This window comes from Neophocaena asiaeorientalis, unplaced genomic scaffold (assembly GCF_003031525.2).
Source record: "Neophocaena asiaeorientalis asiaeorientalis breed wild unplaced genomic scaffold, Neophocaena_asiaeorientalis_V1.1 scaffold407, whole genome shotgun sequence".
Taxonomy (NCBI): Eukaryota; Metazoa; Chordata; class Mammalia; order Artiodactyla; family Phocoenidae; genus Neophocaena; species Neophocaena asiaeorientalis.
Window position 1 is genome coordinate 139,776 of NW_020174060.1, and position 18,538 is coordinate 158,313.

The window sequence follows — 18,538 nt, forward strand, 5'->3', positions numbered from 1 at the left end:
TCCGATCTTCTGTGTGGCCCCCGCGCAGCTGTGCGACGGCGCCGCACACTGTCCCCACGGCTCGTTCGGGGACCCCGGCGCCTGCGGTTCGGGGTGGCGCTCGCTAGAGAGCGACTCAGGTCTGGGGGCCGCCGAATCTGAGCGAGTTTTGTCCTCCTTGAATCTTTTCCCGGAAACTCTCTTTGAACACTCTTGCCTGCCCGCCCAGCCCCGGGGGAGAGAAGAAAGGGCTTTTGTCTTTGCCCACATTTGGGCTGGATGCATTAGAGGGTGGGCAGTGAGTGTCTCTGCCGCAGGGGGTGGGGGGGCAGTTTGGGGGGGCTCCCCCCAGCTTCTCCCTACCAGGCCTCGGGGTCCCCTCTGTGTCCCCGCAAGTCAGACCTTCACGGCCTGGCCACCTGGTGGCGGCTGGGCGCTGTCCACAGGCCCCATCTCCTCCCCTGTGGCCTGCCCCCACTGGACCCCTCACAAAGGTGTCTGAGCCAGGCTGTGTCCCCTGAGGGTTTTGCTTCATACCCCCCGCCCGTGCCTCCGGCTGCCCCGCCCTCCTCTGCAGCCTCCTGCCCCCCTGCGGCAGCCTCTTCCCCTGCGGTTTGGCTCCCCAGCTGTGCCTGAACCCTGAGCGGCTCTGCGATGGGCTCCCCGACTGTCCACAGGGCGAGGATGAGCTGGGCTGTGGTAGGCACGCTGTTCCCCTGATGGAGGCCACGGCTGGCGGAGGCCTGGGAGGTGACTCTCACTCCCACCTACCTGTTTTCTTTCGTCTTCCCTTCAGAGGGGCTGCCAGTCCCAGGAGGCCCCAACAGGACAGGGCTTCCCGGCCCAGAATACTCCTACCCGGATGGCCTCTGCCTCGGTTTCCAGCTGGTGAGGGTGGGGAACGGGTGGTGCGGAAGGTAGAGCCACTGTGCCCCCAAGGCGAAAGTCGCCCTGACCCCGTTCCCTCCCCAGGTGTGCGCTGGGCAGCCTGACTGTGAATTGGCGGGGGAGGCAGGGCCCTCCTGGGAAGAGCAGTGCTGTGAGGCTTGGGGCCCCTGGAGCCCATGGGCGCCGTGCAGCCAGACGTGCGGCCCCGGGGTGCAGGGCTGCAGCCGCCGCTGCTCCCCGCCCAGTCTCCCGGTGCGGCGGCACTGCCCGGGCCCCGAGCACCAGACTCAGGCCTGCGTCACGGCCGCCTGCCCAGGTGCGGGGTCCTGGGCACCAGGAGGCCAGTGGGGTGGGCGGGGCCTACAGAGAGCTGGCGGGAGGAAGGCGCTGGTCCCCGGCCCAACCTCACGGCCCACCTCCCCACCGGTCGGCCCTTTCTCCTCACAGTGGACAGTGAATGGACCTCCTGGTCTCCCTGGTCCCCGTGCTCTGAGCCATGCAGGGGCACCATGGCCCGGCAGCGGCAGTGCCGCCCACCCCGGAACGGGGGCCACACCTGTGCCGTGCTGCCTGGGGACCCTCCCAGCACCCGCCAGACCAGTGAGTGGACAGGAGGAGGGCAAGGTGGGTGAAGTGTGGAGGGGCTGCTGGTGGGCGGCTCATCCCTGAAGGGGACCCACCCTCGATGACCTCTGGTTCGGCTTCATCTCAGGACCCTGCCCTCAGGATGGCTGCCCCAATGTCACCTGCTCCGGGGAGCTGGTGTTCCATCCCTGTGCCCCTTGCCCTTTGATCTGTGATGACATCTCTGGTCAGGCCGAGTGCCCCCCTGACCGCCCTGCAGCAGCCCAGGTAAGGGAGCTCTGGGCCTGGGGTACAGCGGGCATGTCTGCCGGAACCGAGCTCTCCACAGAGAAGCCTCACCCTGGGCCTTCCCTAGGCTGCTGGCACCCCACAGGGCAGGTGCTGGGTGACGAGGGGCGGTGTGTGTGGCCGTGGCAGTGCCCCTGCCTGGTGGACGGCACCCACTACTGGCGTGGGCAGCGCATCGAGGCCGACTGCCAGCTCTGCATCTGCCGAGATGGACGGCCCCGGCGCTGCCGGCCCAACCCAGACTGTGCCGGTGAGGCCCCCCCGGCCCTTCCTGAGGGGTCTCTGGTCTCCTCCCAGACTAGCCGGCGGAGCACCCAGCCCTGCTGCGGCCCTGACTCTTGGCCCTCCCTCAGTGAACTGTGGCTGGTCATCCTGGTCTCCCTGGACCGAGTGCCTGGGTCCCTGTGGGAGCCGCAGCATTCAGTGGTCCTTCCAGAGCGCCAACAACGTCTGCCTCGCTGGCCCACAGCTACTGCACCCGCCAGGGACCTGCGGGGACCTTGACCTCACCTCCAGCTCCCACTTGGGAAGCCGCCTGTGCTCAGGGTGCTTCCACGGGCACCACGGACCCCAGACAAGGACCCCCACACTCTGTGCCCCTATTAGTCTAAACACCAGGACTCCCAGCGCATCTTTGGGGATCCCTGGCCTTCTCCTGCATCAGTTTTATGCCCTGGAGGTCCAAAAACGGGGTGCAGGGGGCCCACAAGTCCAAGGACGGGTATGGGCCCTCTGGTTTGCACCTTGTGCCTCTGGAGGTACCTGGGGTGAGGCTTGTAGGTCCCTCTGGGACCGCTCCACTGGCACAGCTTGCTTCCATACCCCTCGCTTGGGCCAGCTGCAGTTTCTCGGGTTCGGGGTGGGGTCGGGGTGACGGGGTGACCAAGTGTCCCCGTTGGCCCAGGACTTTCCAGGTTCTATCACTGAAAGTCCTGAGTCCTGGGAAACCCCTCGCTCCGGGCAAAACAGAATGGGGCGGTTGCCTAGCTGAGCCACTCAGCAGGTGAGGGGCGGTCCTCCCTCCCCCGGTCCAGCCGAGGCCCGGCGAGGGTCCGCCGAGTCGGGGATCGCTGGCGAGAGGGCCCCTGCAGGGCTGCCAGTGTCTGCACGGCAGCACGTCACGCAGCTCCCACTACTGCCCGCTGGGCAGCTGCCCCCAGGTGAGGGGGGAACAGGGGCCCTGGGGCCAGGGCAGCGGGGGCGGGGCGAGGTGTGTAGAGGCCAGGGTCGCGGGTCGGGCCAGGCAGGTGGCCAGTTCAGCACGTCTGGCCTGACTCTTGTGCCCCCAGGACTGGGTTCTGGTGGAGGGAGTGGGAGAGTCATGTTGCCACTGTGTCCTGCCTGGTGAGTGGGTCTGCGGGGTAGCAGAGGGGCCCCAAGGGGAGGAGGGTGGTGAGGACTCAGAGAGAGCCACAGGTGGCAGCGCCGAGTTGGGGGCATCGGCTACCCCAGCCTCAGGGTGATGGGAGCCTGGGTCCTGGATGCTGGGGAAGGAAGGGGCCCTCGGGTGGGGCTGGGGGGAAGAGCGCTCGCTTGTCTCTGCTCTCCTAAGGCCAGGCCTCAATCTCTGCCCACCTCCTCTGACCTTTTTGGGGTTTTGCGTCCCCTGTGAGGTCACCCTTGAGGACGCTTTCTTTTCTCTGGTTCTGCTGGGCTAGATCTGGTTCCTTCCCTGTTCCCACTAAGAGCAGCCATGACAAAGTTGGGCTTTTCAAGAGCATCTTTACTTGGAAACTGAATTATAAATAAAACAGGAAGATACAAAGTCTCAGAAACTGATGTGCCTTTGGGTCCAGATTCCATATCTTAAAAGTGCACCCATAGGCTGCTGAGGTTAGGAGAGAGCCCGCACGCACAGTTGTACAGGTGGTTCACTGCACAAGTTACATGGCGAGTGGGGGCTAGGCTCTAGCCTGGAGGACCGCTTCCATCCAGAGATGCCCTTTTCTCGTGCCCGCAAGGGTACCCAATTAGCGACAGCAGCCCTGGATTAGGAACTGCAGCCGCTCGGTCCTGGCCCCTGAAGTGGCTTTGGACTGGTGGTTTTATTCTACGTTCTCTTAAGTATTCAGTGGAAGTGAAAACCCCCAACTCACAACAAGAGAAAGAGGATGGGCTTTTCCAGCTGGGGAGCTGTTCCCAAAGCTCCTGGGAAGTCGTGGGCGAGAAAGTGCCCCAGGAAGTGGAGAGAGGTCAGGGAGCTGGGCCAGGGGCTGGTGTGAGCCTGAGTCTCCCCACACAGGAGACAACCCACGGTCCGCCACATGGCCCCTCCAGCCCCAAGCCCCCAGATCGGGGCCCCTCTGATCACCTACATTCTGCCTCCCCCCAGAGGTAAGAGCCACGGGCTATCGTAGGGCAGAGGGGGGATGTTGCCCAAGGGTTGTCCAACCTGGGAGGGCAAACAGGATCGCTGGGCTATACCTCTTGCCTCCATGGGGAGGATGGTTTGCCTAAGCATCTAGACGTCATCCCGGCCTAAGTTGCCTCTCCATCGCTGCCTTTCCTGAACCAGCCTTCTGTCCCTGTTGACACCGCAAGGTCAACTGTGTGGGCCCTTCAAATCCCCCAACTCCCCTCGTGCCTTCCTAACTATGCCCCTAGCAGGCTCCTGCCAGCCTCTGCCCTCCCCCAACTCCAGCCCCTCTCTCATGCACCCAGATCCCTGCTATTCTCCCCTGGGCCTGGCCCAACTCCCCGAGGGGAGCCTGCATGCTTTGCCCCAGCAGCTGGAGCGCCCCACCTGGGCTGCCATCCTAAGGCCTCCCACGGAGGCACCTGGGCAGCAGGGCTGGAGCCCCGTAGAGGAAGCTTATACTCAGTGGCACGCCCAGCCCCCCTACTTGCAGCTGGACCTGCTATGGCCCTGGAACCTCACTGGTGCGTGGGGAGGGGGCAAGGGCTGGGGGAGGAGGTGGCAGACGGTGGATGGAGGTAGCGGTGGCGTTGGAGGTTGGTGGGCTGGGGTAGTGTTCACTCTGACCCCTGTCCCTCCCCCCAGGCATCGTGCTCATTTGACTGATGGGGAGACTGAGGCTCAGCTGGGAGAGGTGATTTATGATGGAACTAGAGCCTGGAGTGGGGGCGTTCTACGTTCTCCTTCCAGTTGCCTCTTTGTCTTTCCTGAGTGTAATTCACTTCCTGGGGTGCACTTGCTTTCTGCTCAGAAACCTCGAAGCATCCAACACTCAAAACTGATACCAGGATCTGCCAGTAGAGGGCGCGCTAACCCCGTTCCCTCTGTTTTTTTTTCAATTTTCCGTTCTTTTTTCTTTCCTTTCAGTTAATTTTCTTCTTTCATTTTATTTTCTGTCCCCTGGTCCTCCCCCCAGTTCCCTCCTTCATTCTTCCTCTCCCCCTGCCCCTTTCTCTTTTGCCTTTTCTCTCTTAGATTTTTTTTTTCTGGAATGTCCACAAATTTGACAAGTGGGCTTTAAAACATTTTTATTGGAGAAAACTAAAAGGGAGGAAATACTCAAGAGAAAGATCCAGGAGACTCAAGCTAGTGTCTACTCCTTCTGAACAGATGAGGTACCCACCTCTTCCTCCACGCCCTGCCCTCGCTTATCCCCACACCACCCACGGCCTTGTCAACCCCTCCCTGTCACCCCAGGGACCCTGCTCCCTGAGCTCCTCTGCAGCCCCACGACCTTCCCAGCCGCGCCCCGAGCTGATGCCTCTCCCAGGTGGGACCCCGGGGGAGAAATGAATGTGCCTAGGCTGAGCTGTCAATCTCTGTGTCCCCTGGGCAAGCAGTGGCTGGACAGTGCACAGGGCCCTGCTTCCTGCCCCGAGAGGGACTGACCAGCCCTCCCACCCTGGCTGCTGCTGCAGAGCACTGAACTCAGGGCGCGTGGCTCTGCTCTGCCAGCCCCGTGACCAGCACATGACCCCGGGCGAGTGGCGTTCAGTATGGGCCTCTGTTTTCCTGTTTGTAAAATGTTGATTGGTCTGGAAATTCTTTTTTTTTTTTTTAATTTTTATTTATTTATTTTTGGCTGTGTTGGGTCTTCGTTTCTGTGCGAGGTCTTTCTCCAGTTGTGGCAAGCGGGGGCCACTCTTAATCGCGGTGCGCGGGCCTCTCACTATCGTGGCCTCTCTTGTTGAGGAGCACAGGCTCCTGTGGTCACCCTGGACCCCATGGAGCGAGTGCTTGGCCTCCTGTGGCCCTGCCCGACGCCACCGGCACCGCTTCTGCACCAGGCCCCCCGGCGTTACACCATCCAGCTTGGCACTGCTGCCCCCACTGGCTTCAGCCCCACCTCCTTGCCCAGGCCCTGAGGCAGAGGAGGAGCCTTGCCTCCTGCTGGGGTGTGACCGTGAGTCCAGTGGAGCCCAGATGTGGCCTCTGCGCCCTGTGGATGCCTGCCGCCTTGCACCAGCCAAGCCCCCGCCACTCCTGTGTGGGCGGCCTCCAGAGCCGGACCCCACCCCAGGGCCTGGGGGATTACTGCGAGGGGCCTCGGGCCCAGGGGGCCGCCTGCCCGGCTCTGCCATGCCCAGGAACCCGCTGGCGACGGGGCTGGGTCAGGGGGCAGAGGTGGGAAAGCTGTAGGGAGCATGACGGGGAGAGGGGCCTGGGTGGGCCAGGGTGGGCGACCCACCCAGCTCTCTGCCTATCCTGTCCCCTCCCCCCAGTGACCAACTGCACCGCCATCCAAGGGGCCGAGTACAGCCCCTGTGGCCCTCCCTGTCCTTGCTCCTGTGACGACCTCGTGGTGAGTCTGGGTTCCTGAGGGTCACTTTGCGGGACGGCAGGGTGTGGCTTTGGGGTGTGGCCCCTCTGACCTGGGATTGCCCCGCAGTGGTGAGAAGGGGCGGGGTCAGCGCCCATCAGGGTCCCACTTGCTCCAGAGAGAAGTGGGAGCGAGCCTCACCCAGCAGCCCTTGCCTTCCTTACCGCAAACGTTTCTCAGTTTAAACGTTTTGTGACAGAAGCAGCATAAACACATAGGCAGGGGCAATCATCCCGTTATATCATCGTAAACCCCAGGGGCGTATCGGCGCACAGGCCTTGCCTCCGTGCGCGCGCGTGTGCGCCTGCGTCTGCGGGGGTGTGGGTCTATCCTCTGAGCGCCCGCCCAGGACCATGGAGAGGGACACAGGCAGGCCGCTGGGGTCTCTGTCCAGCGGCGCCTGCGCGGTGGTGAGGAAGCCGACCCGAATCAAAAATGCTGAGAGAAGGGCTGGGGAGAAGGGACGCGCTTGGAGGCCCTGCTCGGACCTGTCCAGGGAGGTCGGGAGGCTCCCACACGAGGGCAGGACGAGGAGGCGGTGCCTGGTCCCGGCCTCCCCCAGGGAGCCCCAGCGCCTTCCCAAACGCCCCCCTCCCCCCAGCTTTCTAGTCGCCTGCTCCCTACGTTCTAGGAGGTCTGGGAGATGCCTCGGTCCCCACTCATCCCTCCATGGGGTTCACGTTTGGAGGCCACTCCGCCCAGGGAAGCTCCTCTCAGGCTCTCCTCTCCCTCCCCCTCCTCCCCTGGAGGAAAAACTCCGGTGGAAGCGTGGCATAAACTGAGTGTAGAACGTAGCAGTTCTGAACTGGAGTCTCATACCTTCTCCCCTCTGCCCCCCTCCCCCTCCACTTCATCTTCCCTCCCGGGCGCCCCTTCCTGGTCCCCTCGACCCTGCTTTCCGCTGACCGGGGCCCTCCCTTGCTGTCCCCCAGCACTGGGTTTGGCACTGCCAGCCAGGCGGTTACTACCCGCCGGGCCAGGTGCTGAGTGCCGACGGCGCTGTCTGCGTGCAGCCCAGCCACTGCAGCTGCCTGGGCCTGCTGACCCGGGAGCGGCACCGTCCCGGCACTCAACTGGCGAGGCCCGATGGCTGCAACTGCCGGTGAGGCGGGTGTGCGGGCAGGATGCTGGATGCAGGGACAGGTGCAGGGGTGAGGACACCTGAGCTCTCCCGGTCTCAGCGGATGCATGCTAGGCTCCCACAAGCCCTGAGGAGATGTGGCAGGCCCCCTAACCCCTTGTCTGACAGGTGGGGAAACCGAGGCAGCCAGCTCCGCAGTTCTGGGAGACTTTGGAGGGCTGGGCGTGTGCTGTGAGGGGGAAGGGGGCGGCGGTGTGGTGTTTCCTCCCACTGTCTGGCCCCTGTCAGCAGCAGCGACCTGTGATCATTTCCCCATAGGACAGAGTCCGCAGGACACCTGAGAGGGCCCTGAGTGGGTCAGGGAGCAGGGGCTGGAGGCGCTAGAGGACGGGGAGGGTGACTGAGACCTCAGAGGGAAATGGGGCCAGGTGGATGGAAGGGAGGGCCGATTGGGAGGGGTGTGTGCGGAGGACCCGGCGGGACTGAGCTGCCCTCTCCCTCCTGTGCCTGCGTGCCCCGCCCAGCACCTGCTCCGAGGGCAGGCTGACCTGCACAGACCTGCCTTGCCCAGGTATGCACCCTGCTCCTGGGGCCCCTGGGAGGACGGCAGTGTTTCGTGTAGAGGAGGGGAGCAGCTGTGCTCCAGGCGCTGCGCCCGGCCGCCCTGCCCCAGACCGCCCGCCTGAGCCGCGTCTGCTGCGCCCAGGCCTGCAGAGGTGAGTCCCAGCCCAGGCTCTGCCCTGGACACTCCGACTGAGCTGATTCCCACTCTGGCCTTTGACCCTGACTCACAGGTGCCTTTTGACCTCTCCTGTGCCATCCCCACAGGCTGCCCCTTACCCAGGCCAGTGATGGGCAAGTGAAGGAGGAAGGAGGCTGGCTGGGGCTGTGCCGAGGTGTGGGGGGAACGCAGGAGCAGGCGTGGCACAGGCCCTGAGGGGCAGGCTCGGGAGGGTGTTGTTGGCCTGTCTGGGGGCGGGCGCCGGGGTGAGTAGAGGCAGGCCTCGGGGTGGGCACAGGAGGCAGTGAGGGCAGTGGGGCTGGAGCTGGGCACTGACGCAGGTGCTGCCTCAGAGGCAGGCTGCCCGGCCGGGCGTCTGTACCGGGAGTGCCAGCCCGGCGAGGGCTGCCCCTTCTCCCGCGCCCACATCACTCGGCAGGTGGGCTGCTTCTCCGCTGGCTGTGAGGAGGGCTGTCACTGTCCCGAAGGCACCTTCCTGCACCGTTTGGCCTGTGTCCCGGTTAGAACTCACCCTGCCTGGAGCCCACGCCTCTCCCCTTCCCTGTCAGCTCTCACCTCTGCAGACCCTGTGGCCTCTGGCAGCCTCTAAGCCTCCTGACTTAGAGCTGGTGACACTGAACCCCAGGGAGGGGAAGGGACACACCAAGTCAGGAGACAGTTACTGGCAGAGTTAGACTCAGACTCAGGTGTCCTGGTTCCTGGCTGAGGCCCTTTCCTCCTCCCTCGCTCCCCGCTCCCCCGTCCCATCCTAGAAGGGCCTCTGTTGACCCTGCCGTGTCCTGGCTAAGTGCTCTGTACAGGAAGGTGCCTGGCCACCTCCGATCAGGCCCATAGCCTTGCATCGCTCACATTCAACACCCAGACGCTGTGGGCAGCAGCTTTGCCTGGGGCCGCTGGATGCTGCTCCTGGGGCCCTTGGGGGCCCTGCCCCTGCCCGCTGGCCGAGGCCGACCCCACCTGCAGTGGGACCTTCCTCCACCTGGTCACCCAGGCCTGCTCCACAGGGCCCTGCCTGGGTTAGCGCGCACGGGAAGTGAAGCCTGTTTCCTGCCTGGGGAAGATTCAGGGATCATGTGTTTTCCCAAATCCCAGATTATCTCCCCCAAATATACCTGTACTGTATCTATCGCATCCCAATATTTTTTTTAGTTTTTTTCCCCTTTCCACCATCAATCCTTTAGAGCCCTTTGAGATGTGACCCTTGCTGCTGGGTGACAGGGAAGCCAGCCAGCTGGGACCTCCCGGAACCCTTGGCTTTCTTTCACCCTTTTCCTGCTCGGGGTGTTGGCTGGGGCTGGGATAAGAGGGGAGAGCAGGTAGGGGAGAGGCTGGGGAGCCCAGAGTGGCCCCAGGCTGACCCCTTCTCCCCAGCTTGGTCTCTAGAGGAGTGTGTGTGGAGCATCTGGACGCGGTGCTCATGCCAGGTGCTGGTCCAGCAGCGCTACCGACACCAGGGCCCAGCACCCGGAGGGCCCCCCCGCACACGACTGGACGGCCACTTCCGGCCTTGCCTCGTCAGCAGCTGCTCTGTGAGGCCCCAGGAGCAAGAAGCCAGGGAGCTGAACGCTGACAGGGACCTCCCGGGCTCCCCACTCGGCCGCCCGGCTCCTCTTAGAGCGATGCTTAACGTCCCCAGGACCTCAGACCGGTTGCCCGCGCCTGCACTGAGCCCGCCCTCGGCAGCGCAGTTACCCCTGACCTTGCCCTCAGCAGCCCCCTCCTCACAGAGGCTCCTCCCCGGCCCCCCGCCCCCAAGCCATCACAGTTCTCCCACTTGGCAGCCGCAGGCCCAGCTGTGGCTTTATGTCCGCTTGTAGCTGCCCCCAGGCACAGTGGCTATTGCCCACCTCCTGCCCTAGCTGCCCTCTGTCTCTGCCCCTCTGCCTCCCATCTGCCAATCCCTGGAGCACCTGCCAGTGCCAGGCCCCGAACCCCATGCAGCTCCCTGGCTCTCCACGGTCCAAACCGTCCTCACCCGTGCCTGGAGGCACCCACAGGGGCTGAGTGGGTGCTGGATGGGGCGACACTGGTCTGCCCTTACATGTAGCAGGGGGACAATCTCGCACTCTTCCTGGGTCACCTCAAGGGGATGTGATGGGACTATGCGCTGTGCTCTCTGGGCTTGGGGAGCGGAGGGTGTCTCCGGGCTGCCCCCCACCAGCCTGCCTGCCTCTCCCTGCGGAGGACAGCTGCGCACCTCCTTCTGAGTTCCAGGCCTGCGGCTCCCTCCGCGCTGGGCTCTGTGCCACACACCTGCCACCCTGCCAGCCTGGCTGCTACTGCCCCGAGGTGACGCATGCAGCTAGGGGAGACGCCCCAGGAGGAGGGGACCCTGTCCACCCCCACGCCTCCTTCCCTCCGTGACGTCCAAGATGAACCCCTCTCCTGCAAACCTGCGGTACTCGGGGCCTTGACAGCTCTCACGTTCTGCCTCGTGGCCGCTCACCCATGCCTTGGTTCAGCAGCACACACGTGCAGCTGCTGTGGGCCCTGCACGGTGCCGGCACTAGGATGATGAAATGGTTGCCACACAGCCCTGTCCTTGTGTCCCCTTCTGCACAGAGGCTGCTGCAGCAGGCTGGAGGCTGCGTTCCCCCAGAGCTGTGTAACTACCGGCACATCTCAGGAGAAGGAGCTGGGGTGACCCTGGCCCCCGGGGACCACCTGCAGCTGGGCTGCAAAGAGTGGTGAGTGTTGGGGGCAGGGAAGGTGGCACCAGAGCGCTGGGACCAGAGAGTGGAACGGGGAGGGGGAGGGGTTCCCCAGGGCAGCCGCGCAGAGAAGGCCAAGCTAAGCCCCACGGGCCCGGTCCCAGCTTCCTCTTGCTCCAACTGAGCCCAGAGCCCAGGTTACCCCTACGTGAGCCCCCTGCCCACGGTGCTGGGCTGGGTCCTGCCTCCTGAGCCCACCCTGACTGCCCCCTCCCACAGTGAGTACCAGCGTGGGGAGCTGCAGCGCACCAGCCGGGGCTGTCAAGGTAACTCGGGACCAGGGGGACCAACAGTCCCCGTTTGCCCAGGGTGGAGGGGTGGGTTTCCGGGACTTGGAACTTTAGTTTCTAGGACAAGTATGGTCCTGGACAAACCAGGATGGTTGGTCACCCTGCCCTGGCCCCCTACACCTCCCTCAGCCTCTCCTGTTTCCAGACCTTCCTGGTCACAACCTGAGCCCCTCCCTCCCTATCTACTGTGGTCTCTGGGTCTGGGGGAGGGTCCCGGGAAGGATGCTCACGTGCCGCCCTTCCTAGGTCTTCTGCCTCTGAACCGCTGGTCCGAGTGGTCACCCTGTGGGCCCTGCCTCCAGGACTGCCCTAGAGGAGCACTGGCCCGGGGACCCAGCTGGCCTCTCCTCCACCTCGGTCCCCACGCTGGCTTCAGAGCAGCACCGCTGCCGCCCCTGTTTGGACCCCGAGACGGGGAGGCCATGGGCCGGGGATCCAGACCTCTGCACTGTGCCACTCAGCCAGCAGCGTCTCTGCCCAGACCCTGGAGCCTGCCAAGGTGATGGGAGGGGCGGAGGCCACAGGGGGAGGGGCCTGGAAAGCGGTGGAGTCGGGCCTGGCCAGGTAGGGCTGGGCCGCGTTGTTCACGTCAGCGTCCCAGCAGTTAGCTGGCCTGCTCGCCCTCCAGCTAGTCCCCAGGGCCTGCTGGATTTGAGGCTGGAGGGCCAGCAGCTAGAAGGTGAGGAAGGGGGCTCAGCTGGAGGCAGGAGGCAGGCCTTGGGACCGACTTCCGCTTCTTCTCCCCAGATTTATGCCAGTGGAGTCCTTGGGGGGCCTGGAGCCGCTGCCAGATACCCTGCAGTGGGGGGTTCCAGCTGCGCTGGAGGAGGCTGCCAGGGGCCATGGGCTCAGACTGAGAGCTGCAACATGGGGCCTTGCCCAGGTAGCTGGCTCCAGCATCGGAGAAGGGGCCAGGGGTATGGCACCTGACGGGGATGCTGCCTCTGGCCCTGGAGGTGCCCAGGGAAGGCTCGGGACTCACGAAGTCCCGACACAGACTCCTACCTTCTGGTCCGCAGGAGAGAGCTGCGAGGCCCGGGACCCCGTGCCCACCCTGGACCGTGCCGACCACTGCCCGAGAAGCTGTGCCGACCTCTGGGTCCGCGTGCAGTGTCTGCAGGGACGGTGCCACACAGGTGGCGGGCAGACGGCTGGGCCATGAGTTATAGGGCAGCTGAGTGGATCTCTGAGTCACTTTCAGCAACCAGCTGGGGGTCCTGCCCGAGTGAGCCTTAGTCAAGACAGGCTGCATCCTAAGGATGCTCTCAGGAAGCCTTAAAGTTTCCCAGGGGGTCTTCCCTGGTGGCACAGTGGTTGAGAGTCCGCCTGCCGATGCAGGGGACACGGGTTCGTGCCCCGGTCTGGGAAGATCCCACATGCCGCCATGGCCACTGAGCCTGCGCGTCCAGAGCCTGTGCTCCGCAACGGGAGAGGCCACAACAGTGAGAGGCCCGCATACCGCAAAAAAAAAAAAAAAAAAAATACTTTCCCAGGGTGGTGCCCACACCCAGGGCAGGTGGAGAACAGGTCACGTGGGGGGAGGGGCGGGAGGAAGGGTGCTCCAGGGCTGCCTGAGGCTTTGGACTCCAGCTGGCTAACAGAGGGATCCGTCACGTGCGCCCGCCCCAGCCCCAACCCTGCTTGTCCTCCCCGACCGCTCTCCCAGGCTGCTGCTGTCCCCCTGGCCAGCTGGTACAGGATGGGCGCCGTGTGCCCATGTCTTCTTGCCGCTGTGGCCTCCCCAGTCCCAGTGCTTCATGGGTGCTGGCTCCGGCCGAGGGGGGTGGCAGGACTGCAAAAGCTGGTGTGGCTGCCGGCCGGCGGCCAGGCAGGGACACGGGGAGCTCTGGGTGGGAGGCTCGGGCCAGGTCAGGGTTATGGGCCTTGCTGGGGAGCAGAGGCTCTGTTCACCGTGGCTCTCAAGGGTTTGAGCCCTTTCTGCACACCGCTGCCACAGCACCTGTGTTAACGGGTCCCTGGTGTGCCGCCCCCATGAGCGTCCAGCCCTCGGGCCTTGGTCAGCCTGGAGCAGCTGCAAGGAAGGTCCTGCGGGGGCACCGTGCCAGGCCCAGGACACGGAGCAGCGGCAGGAACGTAACCTGCAGCCCTGCCCCGGTGAGCACCCAGGGCGCTGGGTGCCTGCTGTTCCCTGCCGTGCTGCCGAGCCCAGGACCCGTCCCGGCTGATCGCCACGGCCGGCGGAGGGTCCCGAGGCAGCCCCCTCCCTGGGACACCACCTCACTCTCTGCGCTCCCCACAGAGCGCCCACCTGGCCAGGTGCTCAGCCCCCGTGCGACCTCGTGCCCGCGCCTGTGCTCGCACCTGCAGCCTGGCACCCTCTGCATGCAGGAGCCCTGCCAGCTTGGCTGTGACTGCCCTGGAGGGCAGGTGGGTATGGGCACCATGCCCTGACTCTCCCGTGAGGGAGCAGGCAGGTGGGGGGAAGGGGGGATGGTCCAAGTGTAACCGGAGCCTGCCCCGCCCCGACAGCTGCTGCGCTACGACACGTGTGTGCGCCCAGCTCTGCCCTGGGGCCTCAGCTTGACCCCTGAAGAGCAGGGCCGGGAGCTGCCCCCAGGGACTCTGCTCACCCAGAACTGCACCCGCTGGTGAGGGCTGGGGGCGTGGGTGGGGATGGAGGGCGGGGCTGCTGAGAACGGGGGCGGGGAGGAAGGCGTGGCAGGCATCTGAACAAGAGCAGTCTCTTCCCAGTGTCGGCCAAGGCGGAGCCTTCAGCTGCCCCGTCGCTGGCTGTCGGGGTGAGATGTGGGCTGCCCACATCCCTGCTGGTCCCTCCAAAGCCAAGGCCAGGCTGGCCCTGATAAGGGGAGAGGGGCCTGCATGTCCTAGGCGGTGCTACCTCCACTTACCAAGCTGGGCCCCACTAGTATTTGGGAGGGTGGATAGAGCAGAGAGGTATATTCGGAAACCCAGAAGTCTGGAGGCTGCTGGAGCCAAGTGGGCAGCGCTGGGGACAGGAGCAGGGACCCAAGGGTGCCCAGTGTGGGAGGGGGGAGAATCGAGGCTGCACCCAGGGCTGACCCGAGTGGTGGGCTCCGTGGTCTTCCCTGGCAGAGTGCCCCCCCCCCCCGCGGAGAAATGTGGCAGCAGGTGGCCCCCGGGGAGCTGGGGCCCTGTGAGCAGACGTGCCGGGAGCCCAACGCCACGGAGACTCAGAGCAGCTGCAGTGCGGGGCAGGCCCCGGGGGCCCCTGCGTGCCTGCAGACCACTGCGAGTGGTGGCACCACGGGCGGCCCCACCCGGTGTGACACCACAGCCCTCCACGCCCCCTAGCCCTTCTTTTTTTTTTTTTTTGTGGCACGCGGGCCTCTCACTGTTGTGGCCTCTCCCGTTGCGGAGCACAGGCTCCGGACGCGCAGGCTCAGCAGCCATGGCTCAGGGGCCCAGCCGCTCCGCGGTGTGTGGGATCTTCCCGGACCGGGGCACGAACCCGTGTCCCCTGCATCGGCAGGCGGACTCTCAACCACTGCGCCACCAGGGAGGCCCCACACTCTGCCTCTTTTGATAGCGCATCTCCCGCTCATTTGTCCTCTAGGAGGTGATTTCTCAAAGCGCTGACGGCTCCACTGGAAGAGGACCACTGCCTCTCACGTGGTCAACAGCATTGAGCCCTCCTCCCATGCCCACCCTACCCTCCATCCATGCACTGGTACTAGCATATCCCAAATAAAGTGGCATTGGCAGCAAGCCCGTGTGCGGAGTCTGCATCCCTGGGCCCAGAGGGGAAGGGCGGGGGGTGGTTCTGAGCCCTGGCCTGGACCAGCACAAGGACTGTCACCTGGGGAACCTCTGTGAACCCCTCATGCTAGTGAACTTGGGCAAGTCGCTTCCCATATCTGAGCCTCAGTTCCTCATCTGTAGCAGGTTGGATGTAAAATCTGAAGATCTCTGATATAAGACATCTCTAGGGCCCCAGGTTGCATCTCTCGCCCCATCTGATACCAGCTGCAGCTGCGGTGGCCATTTCCATGGAAGATACACTCATCTCATGCTGAGGTCTGCTTCTCCTCCTCCTTTTAAAAAGTATTCTTGCGGTTATATCCAATGAAATTCATCCATTCTGAGTTTACACTTCAGTGACTTTTATAGAAAACACAAGTTGCACAAACATCACCACGTTCCAGGTTTAGAACATTTCCATCATTTCAAGCCCATTTACAATCAGTCCTTCCCACCCCCAGCCCCAGGCAATCACTAAGCTGCTTCATACCTCAGTAGACTTGCCTTTTCTGGACATTTTCCTATAAATGTCTGGCTTTTTGGATTAGTATGGTGATTTTGAGATTCATCGGTCAACCAAAGTAAATAATGCAGGAAGCTGCAAATAAGTTTATTTGGAGTTTTAAAAACTACAATTCAGGAGACACAGATTTGGGTAACTCTGAAGGAGAGAAAGAGTCAGGGGCTTATAAAGACGAAGAGCCACCAGGTTGTTAAAAGTTGCCTGGAGAGAATCGTGATTGACTCTGATGTGAGTCAGAAAATATTTGTCTGTAAGGAATCAGGAGTTGTTTTAGAGAAGGTCTGTCAACTGAAGAAAAACACACCACCTAAAAATTGCAAGTTATGTTTTATTTGGCGACCTTACTGAGGAGTACGGCCCGAGAGACAGCCTCTCAGACAGCTTTGCGGAACTGTTCTGAAGAGGTAGTGGAGGAGCCGGGACATATAGGAGTTTGCGCTGGAGGAAAAAAATGCAGTCGAGCATCAAAAGATTACTGCTACTCACAAAATACAGAGATCTCAAGTTAATGATTTTAGTGCTTTTCTATATATGGGAAGATGCAAGAGTCTGGGCTCATTGAAATTACTCCTTAGCTAAGCATCTTAAGTATCTAGGATCAGTACCGTGTTTTTCTCCATCCTGAAGTCCCCACAGGGCGCACCATCGGGGTGTGGCTACAGTTGTTGATGCACTGATGACCGGCAACATTCCTTGTTACTAAAATAGCAGGCAACATTGTTTTGTCTACAGGTCCAAGAAGTAAACAGATTATCCTAAGTAATTTTAGGGTAAGGGTCTGGTAGGTATCTTGAGTTTCCGGCAGGTATTCTGGGCGACTTCATCAGGTCAAAAGATCAGATTCCATCCAGGCTGAGACATGAATAATTCACACTTCCTTAATGGCCTCCTGGCTCCATTTTTTTTTTTTTTTTGGCTGTGCCACGAGGCTTGCAGGATCTTAGTTCCCGGACCAGGGATTGAACCCTTGGCAGTGAAAGCGCGGAGCCCTAACCACTGGACCGCCAGGGAATCCGCCTGGCTCCATTTTCGAGAGCTCTCTTAGCAATACTGACTCCATTTTGATTTTCCTTTCACGCATCCATATTATAGAATGTCAGCAGCTCGTTCCCTTTTGTTGCTGAATAAGGAATCCATTGTGTGGATATACCATATTTTGTCTACCCATTCACCAGCTGATGGACATTTGAGTACTTTCTTGGTTTTGGTCTACTATGCATAAAACTGCTATAAACATTCATATACAAGTCTTTGTGTGGTCATGTTTACATTTCTCTTGGGTATATACCTAGGAGTGGAAATTGTTAGGTCATATAGTAAATTTATGTTTAACTTTTTAAGAAACTTTCAAACTGTTTCCCCGGGGGCTTGCATCCTTTTACATCTTCTTCCCATCCTTGCCCCTGCCCTGAAATGTACCAGGTTCGTTTCTCTACATCCTCTCCAACACTTGTTCCTATCTGTCCTTTTACATTTTTTTATTAGCCATTCAGTGGGTGTGGTGTGGTGTCTCACTGCGTTTTGATTTGCATTTCTTTAATGACTAATGACGCTGAGCATTCTGTTTCACCTGCTGCTTTGCCATTCAATATTTTCTTTTCAAGCTTCTTTTGCTTTCTGCCCCAGGGCTTTTCTGACCACAGAGAGTGTCCACTTGACCTTCGTACAAGCACAGCTAGAAGTACAAGTGTGAGGATGGAATGCAGTTAATGCCTCTTGGGGCAACCCTCACCTCCTGGGGATGGGAGCGGCTCAGCCGCCACCCCCCGCCACTGTTCAAATGGACTATTATTGGGGGGCATTCGGTATAATTCTTAGACGTGGAATGAGGCCCCAATGCCTACTCTAAAATGCACCCTTCCATCAGTTTTCTCTCCTCCCTGCTTCACTCTCCCAAGTCCCAAGGTCTGCTCTCTGGGGTCACTTTCCAGGACCAAGTCCTTGTCTCCAGCTCTGCTGCCAGGACGGGGTGGAGAGGGAGGAAGCCATGCTGGATGCTTCTGCTCCAGTGCCCAATGATTCTGTGTATTATCCTCCGTTCCTTCGTATTCCTCAGCCCGCCCCCACTCGTGAGAGTCCCATCCAGCGACAGTCCCATCCAGCAAAGGGGAGAGGGACATTCAGCTAATAAAGTGGGCCACAGGAAGGGGGACTGTGGCAGGAGCAACGAGAGCCTGAACTGTTCTGGGGGAGGCCCGAAGTGGGACCCCCTAGAGCGCCAAGGAAGTGGGATTCCTGAAAGGGGCTGCCAACAAGCAGATGCAGTTTCTGTGTGTTTCCTAGAAACTGTTCCTTCTCACACATCCTACTGTCTTACCCTGACTTCCTTCTCCTGCCCTTCCGGCTCTCACGTGTTCACCCACACCACTCTTGTGCCACCTCCCCTCTTCCTCCGGGATCTGAGTCCTCCCATTTTCTAAATCTATCAGTCCCTGCTTAGCCCCTCTTTCTTTCTTGAACAGTGTGGATGAGTATCTTCAATTCCTTCATAACTTCTCCCATTCTCTAGAAAAATCTAATTCCTAGGTCAATACTGAAATCTATCTTCTCTCTCCTATACCTGGGTGTAATGTTTTGAAAGAGCATTCCCAGGGAATTCAGTGGTGTATCCCCCAGTGGGCCGGTGGAATGCCAGTGAAGAGCCTGGCAGGTATCTGGCTGTGTTAGGGGAACTACTGACTGAAACCACCTGTCCCGGCCAGGCACGATAATAACAATTTGCATGAGTTATCTTACAACAGGAGGTCCTGGTAAGGGACTTGGAACTAACAAGCTACCACCTACCAGAAGAATTCTGGAAAGGTCAAAAAGAGAGAGGAGACAGCAGTCCATATGTCCTACCAACCTCCCAGAATCCATCTTGGTTGAGCGATGCACACGCCAACAGGAAGGACCCTGAGTCAGAATGATTGTCCAGAGACAACCCAGAAACGAACCCCATTACCATAAAACCTGAGACTGCGGACCATGTGGC

General features: G+C 61.3%; 1 protein-coding gene across 1 annotated transcript in view; it reads left to right on the forward strand.

The window, feature by feature from the left end:
- SSPO (SCO-spondin) overlaps positions 1–14,594 on the forward strand; it is a 29,259-nt gene extending 14,665 nt beyond the window's left edge. Inside the window, 39 exon segments of the mRNA XM_024754499.1 lie at positions 6–86; positions 776–867; positions 952–1,183; positions 1,315–1,467; positions 1,580–1,719; positions 1,786–1,990; positions 2,094–2,610; positions 2,733–2,830; positions 2,833–2,900; positions 3,030–3,199; positions 3,983–4,074; positions 4,402–4,620; positions 5,354–5,528; positions 5,530–5,650; positions 5,849–6,090; positions 6,128–6,238; positions 6,374–6,458; positions 7,409–7,578; positions 8,082–8,121; positions 8,124–8,232; positions 8,235–8,273; positions 8,632–8,877; positions 9,100–9,315; positions 9,683–9,828; positions 10,484–10,588; positions 10,862–10,986; positions 11,230–11,276; positions 11,547–11,595; positions 11,597–11,799; positions 12,048–12,123; positions 12,125–12,183; positions 12,320–12,436; positions 12,967–13,086; positions 13,233–13,415; positions 13,561–13,688; positions 13,791–13,909; positions 14,013–14,059; positions 14,376–14,386; positions 14,388–14,594. Coding sequence (XP_024610267.1) covers positions 6–86; positions 776–867; positions 952–1,183; positions 1,315–1,467; positions 1,580–1,719; positions 1,786–1,990; positions 2,094–2,610; positions 2,733–2,830; positions 2,833–2,900; positions 3,030–3,199; positions 3,983–4,074; positions 4,402–4,620; positions 5,354–5,528; positions 5,530–5,650; positions 5,849–6,090; positions 6,128–6,238; positions 6,374–6,458; positions 7,409–7,578; positions 8,082–8,121; positions 8,124–8,232; positions 8,235–8,273; positions 8,632–8,877; positions 9,100–9,315; positions 9,683–9,828; positions 10,484–10,588; positions 10,862–10,986; positions 11,230–11,276; positions 11,547–11,595; positions 11,597–11,799; positions 12,048–12,123; positions 12,125–12,183; positions 12,320–12,436; positions 12,967–13,086; positions 13,233–13,415; positions 13,561–13,688; positions 13,791–13,909; positions 14,013–14,059; positions 14,376–14,386; positions 14,388–14,594 — 5,363 coding nt within the window.
- Positions 14,595–18,538: the final 3,944 nt, after the last annotated feature.